This window comes from Nerophis lumbriciformis, linkage group LG05, assembly GCF_033978685.3.
Source record: "Nerophis lumbriciformis linkage group LG05, RoL_Nlum_v2.1, whole genome shotgun sequence".
NCBI lineage: Eukaryota > Metazoa > Chordata > Actinopteri > Syngnathiformes > Syngnathidae > Nerophis > Nerophis lumbriciformis.
Window position 1 is genome coordinate 31,290,127 of NC_084552.2, and position 16,642 is coordinate 31,306,768.

General features: G+C 38.1%; 1 protein-coding gene across 1 annotated transcript; it reads left to right on the plus strand.

Annotated features, from left to right (window-relative positions):
- Nucleotides 1-14,943: 14,943 nt before the first annotated feature.
- leap2 (liver-expressed antimicrobial peptide 2) lies at nt 14,944-16,558 on the plus strand. The gene is made up of 3 exons (XM_061960899.1): nt 14,944-15,088; nt 15,154-15,293; nt 16,057-16,558. The coding sequence occupies exons 1-3, from the start codon at nt 15,020-15,022 to the stop codon at nt 16,109-16,111; spliced, it is 264 nt and encodes an 87-aa protein (XP_061816883.1). The 5' UTR covers nt 14,944-15,019; the 3' UTR covers nt 16,112-16,558.
- Nucleotides 16,559-16,642: the final 84 nt, after the last annotated feature.

The following is a 16,642-nucleotide window of genomic DNA, read 5'->3' on the forward strand; positions in this document are numbered from 1 at the left end:
CCGCCACTAGTACTCACACAATTAAATTTTACTCTGCATGCTCCTTTATCCTAAAGGTGGAGCAGGCTGTTCTACAGACTGCCAGTAATCAGATCCATGCAAAGATGAGTGAGGAGACTCCGACCCGTGGGCAAATTTCACAATTTTCCTGGACTTTAAGTAAGTGTTGCCAAGTTTTGAGCAAAGAATTACATTTATGTGGTATAAAACTCAACTGCCAACACTCAAACTAGAAACCTATTATAACTTAGTAAAGGTATTTTCTAGGGATGTCCGATAATGGCTTTTTGCCGATATTCCGATATTGTCCAACTCTTAATAACCGATACCGATATCAACCGATACCAATATACACAGTCGTGGAATTAACATTATTATGCCTAATTTGGACAACCAGGTCTGGTGAAGATAAGGTCCTTTTTTTAAAAATTAATAAATTAAAATAAGATAAATAAATTATAAACATTTTCTTGAATAAAAAAGAAAGTATAACAATATAAAAACACTTACAGAGAAACTAGTAATTAATAAAAATGAGTAAAATTAACTGTTAAAGGTTAGTACTATTAGTGGACCAGCAGCACGCACAATCATGTGTGCTTACGGACTGCATCCCTTGCAGACTGTATTGATATATATTGATATATAATGTAGGAACCAGAATATTAATAACAGAAAGAAACAACTCTTTGGTGTGAATGGGGGAGGGAGGTTTTTTGGGTTGGTGTACTAATTGTAAGTGTATCTTGTGTTGTTTATGTTGATTTAATTAAAAAAAAAAAAAAAAAACGATTACGATAAAAAAAAAACCCTGATATTGATAATTTCTGATATTACATTTTAAAGCATTTAAAAGCCGATACTATCGGACATCTCATCATTATCTGTCAGAGTCTGCCAAATTTGTAAAGTAATGTGTTAAACATTTGAAGAAAATGTCTACAAAAGAAACAATTTTGCTTTAAAATGGGGTAGTGTAAAAAAAAAAAAAAAAATCAGTTGTAAGATATACTGGGTGCAGTTAATTTTTCAAAGTATAGCGACATTTAGATTTTTTTTCTCAAATCTCTCAACTTCAGCCCGCCAAAAATACCACAATGTTTTTTAACCCTTTGTAGGCCTTTTGATCAAATGATGTCACAGTTTTCAATTATTACCGTTGCATAAGATGAATTATTTTAGTAATTTAAACCTATGACATTCTCTGATCAAAAGGCCTTCAAAATGGTCAAAATAAAAAAATAATTGTTCGATATTTTTCTTCAGGACTGACGTTTAAGAAATTTGAGCAAAACAAGTAAAAAATTAAAGTGTATATATAATACAGTACAGGCCAAAGGTTTGGACACACCTTCTCCTCATTCAATGTGTTTCCTTTATTTTCATGACTATTTACGTTGTAGATTGTCACTGAAGGCATCAAAACTGTGAATGTGGAGTTATGTACTTAACAAAAAAAGGTAAAATAACTGAAAACATGTTTTATATTCTATCCATCCATCCATTTTCTACCGCTTATTCCCTTTGGGGTAGTTTCTTCAAAATAGCCACCCTTTGCTCTGATTACTGCTTTGCACACTCTTGGCATTCTCTCGATGAGCTTCAAACACACCTGTGAAGTGAAAACCCTTTCAGGTGACTACCTCTTGAAGCTAATCGAGAGAATGCCAAGAGTGTGCAAAACGATAATCTGAGCAAAGGGTGGCTATTTTGAAGAAACTAGAATATAAAACATGTTTTCAGTTATTTCACCTTTTTTGTTAAGTACATAACTCCACATGTGTTCATTCATAGTTTTAATGCCTTCAGCGATAATCTACAATGTAAATAGTCATGAAAATAAAGAAAACGCATTGAATGAGAAGGTGTATCTCAACTTTTGGCCTGTACTGTACATCATACTTGCCAACCCTCCCGGGTTTTCCGGGAGACTCCCGAAATTCAGCGCCTCTCCCGAAAACCTCCCGGGACAAATTTTCTCCCGAAAAACTCCCGAAATTCAGGCGGACCTGAGTGACGTGTTGACAACACACAACAACAGTGTCTACCATAAAGCAGTTCGTCTGCCGTAAACAGCAATGTTGTGACACTTTTAAACAGGACAATACTGCCATCTACTGTACATGCATATGTGACCCACCCATAATGTGTCACATTTTTGTGTTGATTTATTTATTTTATTTTGTGGTTTGAATTCGTTTTTGGAGCTGTCATTACACATTTATCAGTATTCACATTGGTCAGTAGGGGGCAGTAGGGCGTTTCTTCCCAATTGAATGCTATCACCTGCAGACCGGAAGTGTCTTGTCATTCTGATGAGCGCGACCAGTCTGTGAACAATTGAAACGTCCTGTGTGCTTTTTCCTCCTGTATAACAGGTTAGTTTTGGTGAATCAACTCACTGAATAATATCCATGTGATCTTTATAAGTTTAAGTACACATTCTGATGGTGGAGCCTAACTCTAAAGTGTTTGTGAGTTGTAGTTTGTAAATGAACACTGAAATTAAAGTATTTATTTTATATATATATATATATATATATATATATATATATATATATATATATATATATATAGCTAGAATTCACTGAAAGTCAATTATTTCTTATATATATATATCTTAACCACGCTCCCAACCACGCCCCCGCCCCACCCCCGACCACGCCCCCGCACCCCGAAATCGGAGGTCTCAAGGTTGGCAAGTATGCTGTACATATCAGTGGCGGGCTGTTTGTTTCCCACCTAGGCCTTCAGTGATCTCCGACTTCAATGATTACCTCTCAAAATAACAGAATTGATGTCACCACATGATCATTGCTGGATAAATACTATACAGGGACACATTTACACCCTCCTGGGCATTGAATCACATAAACCGTATACAAAACGGGTAATTTTCTGGCGTATATAAAAATCAATTAAAACGCATAAGCAATTAAAACATATACCGTAAATGTCTCTGCTTGGCTTATGCAACTTCCGGTCAATAAAGTTTGATTCAAAGTACACACTTCTCAAAGATATATTAACTGCCCTGACCACATGATGGCGACAAATACACATGTAACAATGTTAATTAAATGACAAGCATGACACACTTTAACAAGAGTTTACAACTTTTAGTTGTAACAGAACATCTACTGTCAACAACTCGTGATCTGATTGGCTATCGCAACTGTCTATCAACTCCATGTGTTCTCAAATTCATCCGCTAACGGTCCCGATGAGTATCCAATCACAGGACGCGTAAATGTCACGTTCAACGTGAGGCCATCAGAAGGCCTGACTGACAACAACTCGTGATCTGATTGGCTATTGCAATTATCTATCAACTGTATGTGGCCGTTCACTTACAGTGTACAGACACCCGCATTGTTGATTCTGAAGGCGTGTGGCAGATTTAGTACAGCATGGCAACGTAAGCTAGCTGAATTCTGATTGGATAAAAACTATAACTAAAAACAGCACTGGAAGGAGCATAATATGACATGAAGAGAATATGAATACGTTTTGATATTTAGGGAAAGTAAGTTAAAAACTAATTTTATCTTTAATTATGATCATTATTTCTGGTTATGTTAGGCCAGCAGAGAAGGCTGTTTAAATGTATATTTAAATATATATATGAATACTTGTGTGTCCTGTTTGGCTTTGAAGATAAATAAAATAGAATGTCCCCAGATGGTTATTACTGTATGTTATATGAAAAAACCCAAAAAACCTAAAATATCTATCCATCCGTCCATCCAATTCTACCGCGTCCAAATGAAGTGGTATGACCTGCCCCGGTGCAGTTACACAGACAGTCCAGCAGAGAGCACTCTTCCACAACAACTCGCGCACAGACGTCAATTCCAATGCTTTCAAAACAAAACCAAAATAAATCTCAATGAATTAGAATATTTTTGACAAGTTAATGTGTTGCAGTCATTCCGTTCAAAAGGTGAAACTCTTCTATGGATTTAGTACAGCCAGAGTGAAATATTAAAATTATGCATTTTGATTATAAAGTCCATCCATCCATCCATTTCCTACCGCTTATTCCCTTTTGGGGTCGCGGGGGGCGCTGGAGCCTATCTCAGCTACACTAATAAAACAAATAAAAACAAATTCGTATTATAAAATGTAGAACATTTTCAAAAAGTTGAATATTGGTTTGCGCTCCAATCAGCAAATCAAAGGCAAAAACCTGTAATAGGTCCATTTGTCATGAAATTAAGTAAGTAAATATTCAAATTTATTGAGATACAACTATACTTTTGTTTGTCTGTTTGTATCACTCATTCATCTAATATATAAAAAAAAAACACAAAGAGATACCGGTTCACTTAAATCATCGTTACCACCTTTATTGTCATAATAGTGACCCAATTATGCCACTAGAAGCTGGTGAGGAAGTATTAAAGTGCACATATTGATCACATGACTGACTTCTGGAGTTGAAAATGAACCAGCAGTCTTTGACGGGATCATAGAACAGGTTAGTGGGTCACTGAGGTGTTTACACACGTAGGCTGCTGACACACACGTGCACACGTGCACATGGACTTTGAAGATAAGCTAATGGACTGTTGAACTTCACTAAAAATCAGAATACTTGATACTAATTTTGCATCATTATTTTTACGAGACCCCATACAAGATTTGCATCAAAATACAGCAAGTTATGAGTGGACATCAGCAAGTGTGCTTCCTGTCCATGTGAGACACGGCAGGACAGAAAGTCGCATGCTGCTCACTTTTATTTATTGACAACTCTAATAGCACACTTGTAATCTACAGTACCTCCCAAAAGCGTGCAAAGCACTCACATTTCAGCAATAGGAAAAGGGATATACAAAACCCAAAACAAGTGAAGTTGGCACGTCGTGTAAATCGTAAATAAAAACAGAATACAATGATTTCAACTTATACTCAATTGAATAGACTGCAAAGACAGGATATTTAATGTTTAAACTGAGAAACTTTTTTTTTTTTTTTGCAAATAATCATTAACGTAGAATTTAATGGCAGCAACACATTGCAAACAAGTTGGCACATGGGCATTTTACCACTGTGTTACATGGCCTTTCCTTTTAACAACACTCAGTAAATGTTTGGGAACTGAGGAGACACATTTTTTAAGCTTCTCAGGTAGAATTATTTCCCATTCTTGCTTGATGTACAGCTTAAGTTGTTCAACAGTCTGAGGTCTCTGTTGTGGTATTTTAGGCTTCATATTGCGCCACACATTTTCAATGGGAGACAGGTCTGGACTACAGGCAGGCCAGTCTAGTACCCGCACTATTTTACTATGAAGCCATGCTGTTGTAACATGTGGCTTGGCATTGTCTTGCTGAAATAAGCAGGGGCGTCCATGATAACATTGCTTGGATGGCAACATATGTTGCTCCAAATCCTGTATGTACCTTTCAGCATTAATGGCGCCTTCACATATGTGTAAGTTACCCATGTCTTGGGCACTAATACACCCCCATACCATCACAGATGCTGGCTTTTCAACTTTGCGCCTAGAACAGGGGTCGGGAACCTTTTTGGCTGAGAGAGCCATGAAAGCCAAATATATTAAAATGTACTTCCGTGAGAGCCATATAATATTTTTTAACACTGAATACAACTAAATGCGTGCATTTTTAATCAAGACCAACATTTTACAGTATAATAAGTATCTTATTTTTAATAACATTGTTATTCTGAAGTTCACCAATCATAAATAAAATACTTCTTATCGTTAATGCGACTTCTTGAACAGGTGCGGTAGAAAACGGATGGATGGATGAATGAGAATGTTTTATATTTCGAACGTTATTTTTAACACTGTGATTACCAGCGGAAATATTCATTACTTATCACGTTAAGCAATGTCAGTAAGATATATCTAAGAGCCAGATGCAGTCATCAAAAGAGCCACATCTAGCTCGAGAGCCATAGGTTCCCTACCCCTGCTCTAGTGTGACTTATATATGTTTTTTTCCTTCTTTATTATGCATTTTCGGCTGGAGCGATTTATAATCCAAAAAATACGGTACTTATGATGACAAATTGAGAATTGTAAGTACATTGTTCTGGGTAAATCAAGTTATGTGGATCCAGATGACTGTGATAAAATGTGGTTCAGAGGAAACTGGATATTAGTTAAAGTAACTATGTAAAAAATAAAAATAAAAATAAAAAATAAAAAAAAAAGGGGGGGGGGGTTCTAAAAGTTTATACTCCTTCCAATTACCCTTTTGAGATAGTTTAAATTTAATTAAATTTTCTTAATTCAATTTATTTTTGTGAAATAATAATATTGCCATTGATCACTGGAGATTGTCATGATCCATGTCCTGGATCATGTTTTATGTTCTGTTAGATTTGGACTTCATAGTTCCTGTTTTTTGTGCACCCTTGTTTGTTTTAGTTACCATGGTTACTTATTATTTCCACCTGCCTCTGATTAGTGTTCGCCCGCTCACCTGCTGCCCGAGCACTAATCAGAGGTATTATTTAAACCTGCCTTGCCCTCCAGTCAGTGCTGGAGTATTGTTTGTGGTATGCTGTGGACTCCCTGTTTCATGCAATGCTCTGTTCATGCTTGTTTTCTGGAGATACCATAGTTCATGCTGATGATTTCATGCTTAGTAGTGATGGGTTGATGCGGCGTCATGAAGCGTTTCGACACATTGCAAAACTGTATTGATACTGTGTCAATACTGTGTCACTAAATACTGACATCTGCTGGACATTAAAAATCCCTACAGGCAACCTATGGACCGACTCAACTGACACGGATTTTATGACCTAGCATATACAATAATATAAACCAAGTCATTGTATTTCATTTAGGATTATTTCATCACTTTATTTATGGGACGGCGTGGCGCAGTGGGAGAGTGGCCGTGCGCAACCCGAGGGTCCCTGGTTCAATCCCCACCTAGTACCAACCTCGTCATGTCCGTTGTGTCCTGAGCAAGACACTTCACCCTTGCTCCTGATGGGTGCTGGTTAGCGCCTTGCATGGCAGCTCCCGCCATCAGTGTGTGAATGTGTGTGTGAATGGGTAAAATGTGGAAGTAGTGTCAAAGCGCTTTGAGTACCTTGAAGGTAGAAAAGCGCTATACAAGTACAACCCATTTATCATTTATCATTTATTTAAATAAAAATATATTTTTTATCTTTTTTTAGATACAGTCAATAAATAATGTGAACATGTATCATAACATGGAAATCTAAGAGAACGTGTTGTGAATGAGGATGTTTGTGGACTGGGAATTTTTTATTTTATTTTATTTTTTACACATTTTTATTTAAAAAAAAACAGTTTTTCCAACGTATTCAATTTTAGACGCTTTCTCTTCTTAGTTATTATTTCTCCGGCTGTAGAAAAGACCCGCTCACTGGGCACAGAGGAGGCGTCAGTGCGACACAGTTCACGTATCGGTCATGTGACCAAAACAGCTCATGATCGGTCACGTGACTTTCTAAAAGCGGTACGCGCACCGACACAGGGTTTTGCTCTATGAGCTCGACGCATGCGCCGATGCATCGGTGTTGCCGGACCCATCACTAATGCTTAGTTCGTGCTGCTCGTGCCTTGCCAAGTAAGTTTTGTTTATTTATGCCACAGTTAGCGACTTTTTGTTTCATGTCCATAGTTCAGGCTAAGTGTTTGCTTTTGTTTCCTGCGTTAAGTTGTGCCTTCGCCTTGTGCGCCTTTTTGTTTTCACCTTTTTTTGAACATTAAAACCACGTTTTCTTGTACACCGCCTGTCATCTCTGCATCTTGGGGTTCGTCACCTCCACATCATGACAGAGATATGTATGTATATTATGTACTACATGTATGATGTGGAACTGACTATGACATACTCAATAAACAACGTCGGACTAGAATGGCGGACTCGCGCAAAGCTCTTAGGGTAAAACTTTACCATATATGGAGATATGCGCTGACCTCACAAAGGGGAAAAACATCATAAATGGGGCAAATTCCAAACGCCTCGTTTGGAGGAAGTATGAAGGAAGGCAAGATTGTTCTATAAATATCTCCACCATGCCTCATTGGTTTGATTTAAAATTTGCGAAATAGGTCCCTCCTCCAAAAACACGCACCTGGGGATAGGTTGATTGGCAACAATAAATTGGCCCTAGTGTGTGAATGTGAGTGTGAATGTTATCTGTCTATCTGTGTTGGCCCTGCGATGAGGTGGTGGCTTTTCCAGTGTGCCTACTGCCTGAATGCAGCTGAGATAGGCTCCAGCACCCCCCGCGACCCCGAAAGGGACAAGCGGTAGAAAATGGATGGATGGATGGTCCCTTTTAAGGTAGTGCTATAGATAACAATGGTGCTTGCACCAAATATTCATACTTCGAACACATTTGTAAGGTGTTGGATAAATAAACTGCGGCTCGCCCAGAGCTGGCAGCACTCATGCAGTCCCAGACCATGACACCATCACCTCCAAGCTTGACACAATGATCTTGCTACTCACTTATGTTGCCAACTATTGAGACAATAATAAATGTGTTTACTCTTTTTTTGTGGATGGTGCCAGACAAGCTGTACACTGACTACTCTAGAGTACATCCAAGTTGACTTTCTATAGTATTGTCTCTTGAAAAGATAGAATAAAATGGAAGTATGCTCTAAGTCTGCCAGAGGTGAAGCTTCACCGTACTAGACGTTCCCGGTAAACCTGTTCCGTGAACATGAGGACTGCCAACTGGTCAGATGAGGTCTGCAACTGGCCTGTTTGATTAGACAGCAAAGTTGCATCATTTCATTGGCTCCAGGCCTGGACTGTAACAGTTAGGACTCGATTAAATGCATGTAATAAATGCCTTTTTTTTTTGGTTGTTATAATATGCCCTATGAATTCTGCCAAGCAACAGCCACATAGGTATTACAAGTAAATCAAGTTCTGTAGTTTTCTAATGGGTCACAACATTTTTTTTTTCTTGCAGACCTGAAGCGGCGGTTCACCTTTGCTTACTTTGGCATAATCAAATTTCAAAAGGTCAGACAAGAGACAATGACCTCCTGTCAGCTGTTTTCCAAATTTTTCCCCAAAAAGTCCTGTTCTGTTCTAAACTTTTACATTTGGGAGGATAAAGTGCTCCCGTTGTGGCAAGGTTAGTGAGACAAAGGCAACACAACAACGTGGAATCCATGTTGCACATGTTTTTTTGGTGGGACTTCAGAGGCTGACAGAGATCACCAGTGGAATCAGAGGGGAACATTTTGACACCTTTTTGGGATGGAGACCCAAGTCTTGTCCTGTTGAAGAATGGACTTGGAGAACAGATTGTTAGCATCATGTCCAAATATTCAGGGAAGTATTTGTGCTCAAGGTCGAGTGTGAGCCAATAAAGGGTCTAACTAGGAGTTCTAGTCCAAAGCTTGCATATGATGAACAGTACATCCAGAAAGTATTCACAGCACTTCACTTTTTCCACTTTTTGTTATTGTATGTTACAGCCTTATTCCAGAATGGAATACATTTATTTTTTTCCCCCATAATTCTGCAAACAATACCACATAATGTGAAAAGTTTACTTTTATACAATAAAAAACAAAACAAAAAATCACATGTACAAACCCCGTTTCCAAATGAGTTGGGACATTGTGTTAGATGTAAATATAAACGGAATACAATGATTTGCAAATCCTTTTCAACCCATATTCAATTGAATGCACTACAAAGACAAGATATTTGATGTTCAAACTCATAAAGTGTATTTTTTTTTTGCAAATAATAATTAACTTAGAATTTCATGGCTGCAACACGTGCCAAAGTAGTTGGGAAAGGGCATGTTCACCACTGTGTTACATGGCCTTTCCTTTTAACAACACTCAGTAAACGTTTGGGAACTGAGAAGACACATTTTTTAAGCTTCTCAGGTGGAATTCTTTCCCATTCTTGCTTGATGTACAGCTTAAGTTGTTCAACAGTCCGGGGTCTCCGTTGTGGTATTTTAGGCTTCATAATGCGTCACACATTTTCAATGGGAGACAGGTCTGGACTACAGGCAGGCCAGTCTAGTACCCACAATCTTTTACTATGAAGCCACGTTGATATAACACGTGGCTTGGCATTGTCTTGCTGAAATAAGCAGGGGCGTCCATGGTAACGTTGCTTGGATGGCAACATATGTTGCTCCAAAACCTGTATGTACCTTTCAGCATTAATGGCGCCTTCACAGATGTGTAAGTTACCCATGTCTTGGGCACTAATACACCCCCATACCATCACAGATGCTGGCTTTTCAACTTTGCGCCTATAAAAATCCGGATGGTTCGTTTCCTCTTTGGTCCAGAGGACACGACGTCCACAGTTTCCAAAAACAATTTGAAATGTGGACTCGTCAGACCACAGAACACTTTTCCACTTTGTATCAGTCCATCTTAGATGAGCTCAGGCCCAGCGAAGTCGACAGCGTTTCTGGGTGTTGTTGATAAACGGTTTTCGCCTTGCATAGGAGAGTTTTAACTTGCACTTACAGATGTAGCGACCAACTGTAGTTACTGACAGTGGGTTTCTGAAGTGTTCCTGAGCCTATGTGGTGATATCCTTTACACACTGATGTCGCTTGTTGATGCAGTACAGCCTGAGGGATCAGAGGTCACAGGCCTAGCTGCTTACGTGCAGTGATTTCTCCAGATTCTCTGAACCCTTTGATGATACTACGGACCGTAGATGGTGAAATCCCTAAATTCCTTGCAATAGCTGGTTGAGAAAGGTTTTTCTTAAACTGTTCAACAATTTGCTCACGCATTTGTTGACAAAGTGTTGACCCTCGCCCCATCCTTGTTTGTGAATGACTGAGCATTTCATGGAATCTACTTTTATACCCAATCATGGCACCCACCGGTTCCCAATTTGCCTGTTCACCTGTGGGATGTTCCAAATAAGTGTGTGATGAGCATTCCTCAACTTTATCAGTATTTATTGCCACCTTTCCCAACTTCTTTGTCACGTGTTGCTGGCATCAAATTCTAAAGTTAATGATTATTTGCAAAAAAAAAAAAATGTTTATCAGTTTGAACATCAAATATGTTGTCTTTGTAGCATATTCAACTGAATATGGGTTGAAAATGATTTGCAAATCATTGTATTCCGTTTATATTTACATCTAACACAATTACCCAACTCATATGGAAACGGGGTTTGTACATACAGTGCATCCAGAAAGTATTCACACTGCTTCACTTTTTCCTCATTATTTTTGTTACAGCCTTATTCCAAAATGGAATAAATTCAGTTTTGTTGTCAAAATTCCACTTTTTAATCTTTTTTTGCAAAATTATTAAAAATAAAAACATCACATGTACATAAGTATTCACAGCCTTTGCTCAATACTTTGTTGATGTACCTTTGGCAGCAACTACAGCTTCAATTTTTTTTTTTTACGATCTCACAAGCTTAGCACACCTAACTTGGGGCAGTTTCGCCCATTCCTCTTTGCAGCACCTTTCAAGCTCCATCAGGTTGGATGGGAAGCGTTGGTTTTCATCCAGGATGTCTCTGTACATTGCTGCATTCACCTTTAGTCTAGTCAGGGAGGTGACCAAGAACTCGATGGTCACTCTGTCAGAACTACAGCATTCCTCTGTGGAGAGAGGAGAACTTTCTGGACCATCTCTGCAGCAATCCACCAATCAGGCCTGTATGGTATAGTGGCCACACCGAAGCAATTTCTTAGTAAAAAAAAGTTTGCCAAAATGCACATGAAAAACTCTCAGACCATGAGAAACAAAATTTTCTGGTGTGATGGTCAATACCATCCCTACAGTGAAGCATGGTGATGGCAGCATCATGCTGTGGGGACGTTTTTCAGCGACGGGAACTGGGAGACTAGTTAGGATAAAGGGAAAGATAAACGCTTCCCATCCAACCTGGTGGAGCTTGAGAGGTGCTGCAAAGAGGAATGGGCGAAACTGCCCAAAGATAGGTGTGCTAAGCTTGTTGCATCGTACTCAAAAATACTTGAGGCTGTAATTGCTGCCAAAGGTGCATCAACAAAGTATTGAGCAAAGGCTGTGAATACTTAAATACATGTGGGTTTTTTTTAAACACATTTTCAAAATAAAAAAAACAACATTTTTCACAATTTTGAGGACAAAAATGAATTCATTCAATTTTGGAATAAGGTTGTAAAATAACAAAATATGGAAAAAGTGAAGCACTCTGAACACTTTCTGGATGCGCTGTAGGCTCATAACATTCAACTCAAGATATTTCAAGCCTTCTTTTGATAATAATTTTCATGATTATAGTTTACAGTTTATGAAAACCTCAAATTGAAAATCTCAGAAATTGTGGGTTTTCAAAAACTGTTAGCCGTGATCATTAAGTCTTGACATATCTCACTTTGCATGTACACACAAAGTTGGATATAACGCCATGTTCAATATAACGCCATGTTCAATATAACGCGATCGTACCATTGACCCCTAATTTTCACCCGTTTTTTTTTCCAAACGACATTCCGCCCGGGTGCAGCTGGAATAGGCTCCGGGGAATAGGGATGTGCTGATGGATCGGCTGGCTACCGATCAGTATCAGCCACTTTTCATAAAAAAGTATTTATCGCCATGAATGCCTTTTAATGCCTATCACAAATACGGATTCGTTTTGGCTGAGGCTGTTATCATTTTTAGCCCCCGGCTGACAAGCGGCTAGCAACTAATAATGTGTCTCCATACACAGTGTGGAGCAGCTCCTCGAAGTCAATGATAATCACCTGCATTACAGCAAATATACTGCGTTAACACGTAGATTAATAATAGTCTAGAGAGAAGATAATATAAAAACTATTGGCGTGTCAACATTGTCACATTTAGCACACAACATGTAAGGGGAGGGTGAATCGATCCATACATTGGTGGTGTCCATACCAAGTGTAGTATCAGTGTATGATCGATACAGTGGTTACGTCCACATCTTAATTTTGTAAAAATATTTTTGTTGTTTTTATTATTTTTTACAGCAGAGGACTTTGTGGGAAATAAAGCATACGATTTAAAAGAGTAGTAGATAGTAGTTCTTACTTTTGTTTAGTTATTGTGTACGATTGACTTTGCTAAAAAACAAAAATTATCTATTAAAAGAGAATAAGGAACTTGATCAAATATTGTGTTGGTGGTGTTTAACTGTCAATAGCCCTCATTGTAAATAAAGTGAAACATTTACAGTTAATACATGTGATCGGTATCAGTACGCAGTCATGGATGATGGGAAATGTAATAGATCGCACAAAACCCTGATCGGAACATCCCTAATAATAAAGCTGCACTGGTCACGTGCAGTTGTATACTTATGTAAAATGCATACACACACACACACACATTTATCGGTTGTGTAAGCGTGTGTGTTTGAGTGATTGAGTCGAGTCACAGCCATGCTATTATTTTGCTGGAAGTTGTATAAAAAGCGACGGCCTTTTGTGTGCATACATGAAATGTGAAGGGAAGTGGTTGCAAGCGCATTAAGTCACATATGGGCCACAAAGGTGAGGAATATGACCCTGCACAACGACCCCCCCCCCCCCCCTACACACACACACACACACACACACACACACACACACTCTTTCTTGTATTTGTTACCTTCTTGAAACCTCTGAATAATGCCTACCTCTTTAGGACCACCCTTTATAGATATATAAAGATTTGTATTTATAACAAAAATAATATAATATACATATTATGCAAATATAAAAAAGCTTGTTGTGAAAAATTAGTTTGAATTTCACAGGAAAAAGATCACAATTTCACAAGAAAAACTTAGAATTTTGGCAGTGTTATAATAAAAGTCGTAATTTTACACAACGCAAGTCGAAATTTTACAAGAAAAATTGAACATTCGTGCAACATTATGATAAAAGTTGGAATTTTACTCAATAACAGTCGCAATTTTACAAGAAAAAGCTTACATTTTTGGCAATTTTATGAAAACAGTCGTAATTTTACTCGACAAGTCCCAATTTTACAACAAAACTTTACCATTTTGGCAATATTATGTTAATAATCGAAATTTTACTTGGCAAAATATGACAAAAGTCATAATTGTGAACAAAATAATGACAAAAGTCATAATTTTTCTAAAAATATGTATCTGTTGTACAAGAACAACAAAAAAATTGGCAATATTGTGATAAAGGTCAGAATGTTATGTGACAAATGTCTCCATTTTGCATTCAAAAGCAATAATTTTACCTAAAAAAAGTAATAATTTTACAAGAAAATATTGCAATATCACAGAAACAGAAATAATATCAAAAAATTGTTCCCAATTTTATAAGAAAGAAGTCAACACATTGTGAGAACGACTGCTTCTAGTTATTTATTTATTTTTTGAATTTTTTGTTTGTAATTGGTTTTTAATCTTCATGATTTACTTCAAGTTATTGCAGTATGTCTCTATATACATATTTATTTTATTTTTGTTATTAATTTTGGCCAAAGGGGGCACGTTTCAATTTCTTACACACACTTGTTATTACATATGTTAGCCAGAGGGGGAGCACTTCAAATTTTTACACCCACTTGTTATTTCATATGTTGACCAGAGGGGGGAGTACTTTTAAAAGCGACACACAGTCAATTTGAAAAATCCCTTCTTTTTGGGACCACCCTAATTTTGATTGATTTCACCACCAGGGGTGCAAATGAGACATTCTCTATTAGATGCAACGGTTTTCCGTATTGGGACCATGATTTATGTCCTAACTTGTTCACCGGTCCTCATATGGAAGGTACTTTTACTTGTTGATGTCTCAAGAAAGGTAGAAATACAAGAACACGAACACACACACACACACACACACACACACACACACACACACACACACACACACACACACACACACACACACACACACACACACACACACACACACACACACACACACACACACACACACACACACACGTTGGGAGGCTGTCCTTATAAAGAGCCTGCGCGACAACAGAATCCGTCCTCCGGCCCCCGCCTGCTTCCCAGTGCAGTGTCGACAAAAACCTTTGGCCCCGAAGATGCAGCAGCAAGGAAGTCACTCAAGGAGGCTCGCTCTGTGCCTGCTGCTGCTGGTCCTGACCCAGCAGGTAAGTCCAGCATGCACTAATCAAGCCAAGCAGCGCATGTTCTGAGCTGCATTTGTGTGTTCCAGGTGTGCTCAGGTACGGTGCAGAGTCCAGAACACACGGCCAAGAGACTAGCCCGCATGAGTCCGCTGTGGAGAATCATGAACAGCAAACCCTTTGGCGCTTATTGCCAGAACAACTACGAGTGCTCCACCGGACTCTGCAGGTAACAATCAAACGTTACATGTTGTTGTTTTTCATGGCAAAATATAAGTACTGTATATTTCAACACCAACTCTGAAAAGAACGTAACAATGTTTAACTTTAGAGGAGTCTTGTTCAAGAATATTTTAGCACAATCACAGACTGTACGACTCTTGGGGAAATTATTTTATTAATATTTGAATATGGTGTCAAGAAAAATGCATAAAAAATTAGATGTCTGGGTTTTTTTGTCAAATAAAGTCCATTAAATATTTCGTAAGTTCTGGCTTTTTTTGTGGAAATGTAAATTGTACAACTTTTGGGACTGACTTGTTTGTATGCTTCCCTCCATCTTCTGAGACAGGAAGCTAACCCTTCAGAGGGGGTTGAAATATTAGCACCCGCGAACAGTACGTCTTATTGTCACGCAATTCAGTAAGCATGTTATCATACCGGACGATTGAACGTCATCAAGGAACCTATTCTTTAGGTTAGGTCTGCCATTTTGGTATTGAGGTGCCGCCTTTTGCCATGAAAAATATGATGATGACTCCCCATTTCTGTGTCAGGATTTGCACCAAATGAGAATTTTTTTCCTTCGACCTGTTCTTTTAACTTTGACAGACTTTTACAGAAAGTCGTCAAGTGGTTACGTGGCATACTGCTAACAAACAAACCAAATGACAATAAAGACAGCTGCTGATTTTGACCGACACTGCATTAGTTGAGTTAAAAAAGATGTGTGTTTGAATAAATTGAATTAATGAACCCAATATATCCTCCAGGGCGGGACACTGCTCCACCAACCAGCGCCCCACCTCCGAAGTGGTCAAATACTAGTGGGACAGCGACATCATCCAGCACCAGAAACAGTCTCGAAATGAGTGGGACTTTGTTCTTATTTAGTGTGTTGAGGAGCAGATGTTACAAAAGGCAACCAAAACCACAACAATGATCTATTCAAAGCGGGTGCAGCACGTTGTTCAACCAAAATAGCATTTATAGGTAATCATTCCAATCCTAGATATTTTATTTATTCTACCGAACACACATGTACTCAATGCATTATTTTTTTAAGCTACAATATACTTCAATATTTTTGTTTTGTTATTATTATGTTTAGAGCAATGAATGGAAGACTTAGAAAAGAAGCCGTGTTGAGACAATCTCAGTATTCGGTGCACTTTAAGGAGATAAAGCACTTTTTGAAAAGCCAAATTATCTATGTACTGTGAAAATATACTGTATGTGCTGGACAAAACAGCTGGAATAAATAAATGAAACATTTCTTTTGTGAATTTTCTTCAATTTATATACATGCTTAGATTTAAATTGAGTTTAATAGCGTGCACAGGTTTGAGAAAGCAAGTA

What these genes read in the sequence shown, in the direction of transcription:
- leap2 (XM_061960899.1), top strand. Translation starts at nt 15,020, where the DNA reads ATGCAGCAGCAAGGAAGTCACTCAAGGAGGCTCGCTCTGTGCCTGCTG. An exon ending in TGCTGGTCCTGACCCAGCAG is followed by an intron (nt 15,089 to 15,153) that starts GTAAGTCCAGCA and finishes TGTGTGTTCCAG; the next exon opens with GTGTGCTCAGGTACGGTGCA. An exon ending in TGCTCCACCGGACTCTGCAG is followed by an intron (nt 15,294 to 16,056) that starts GTAACAATCAAA and finishes TATATCCTCCAG; the next exon opens with GGCGGGACACTGCTCCACCA.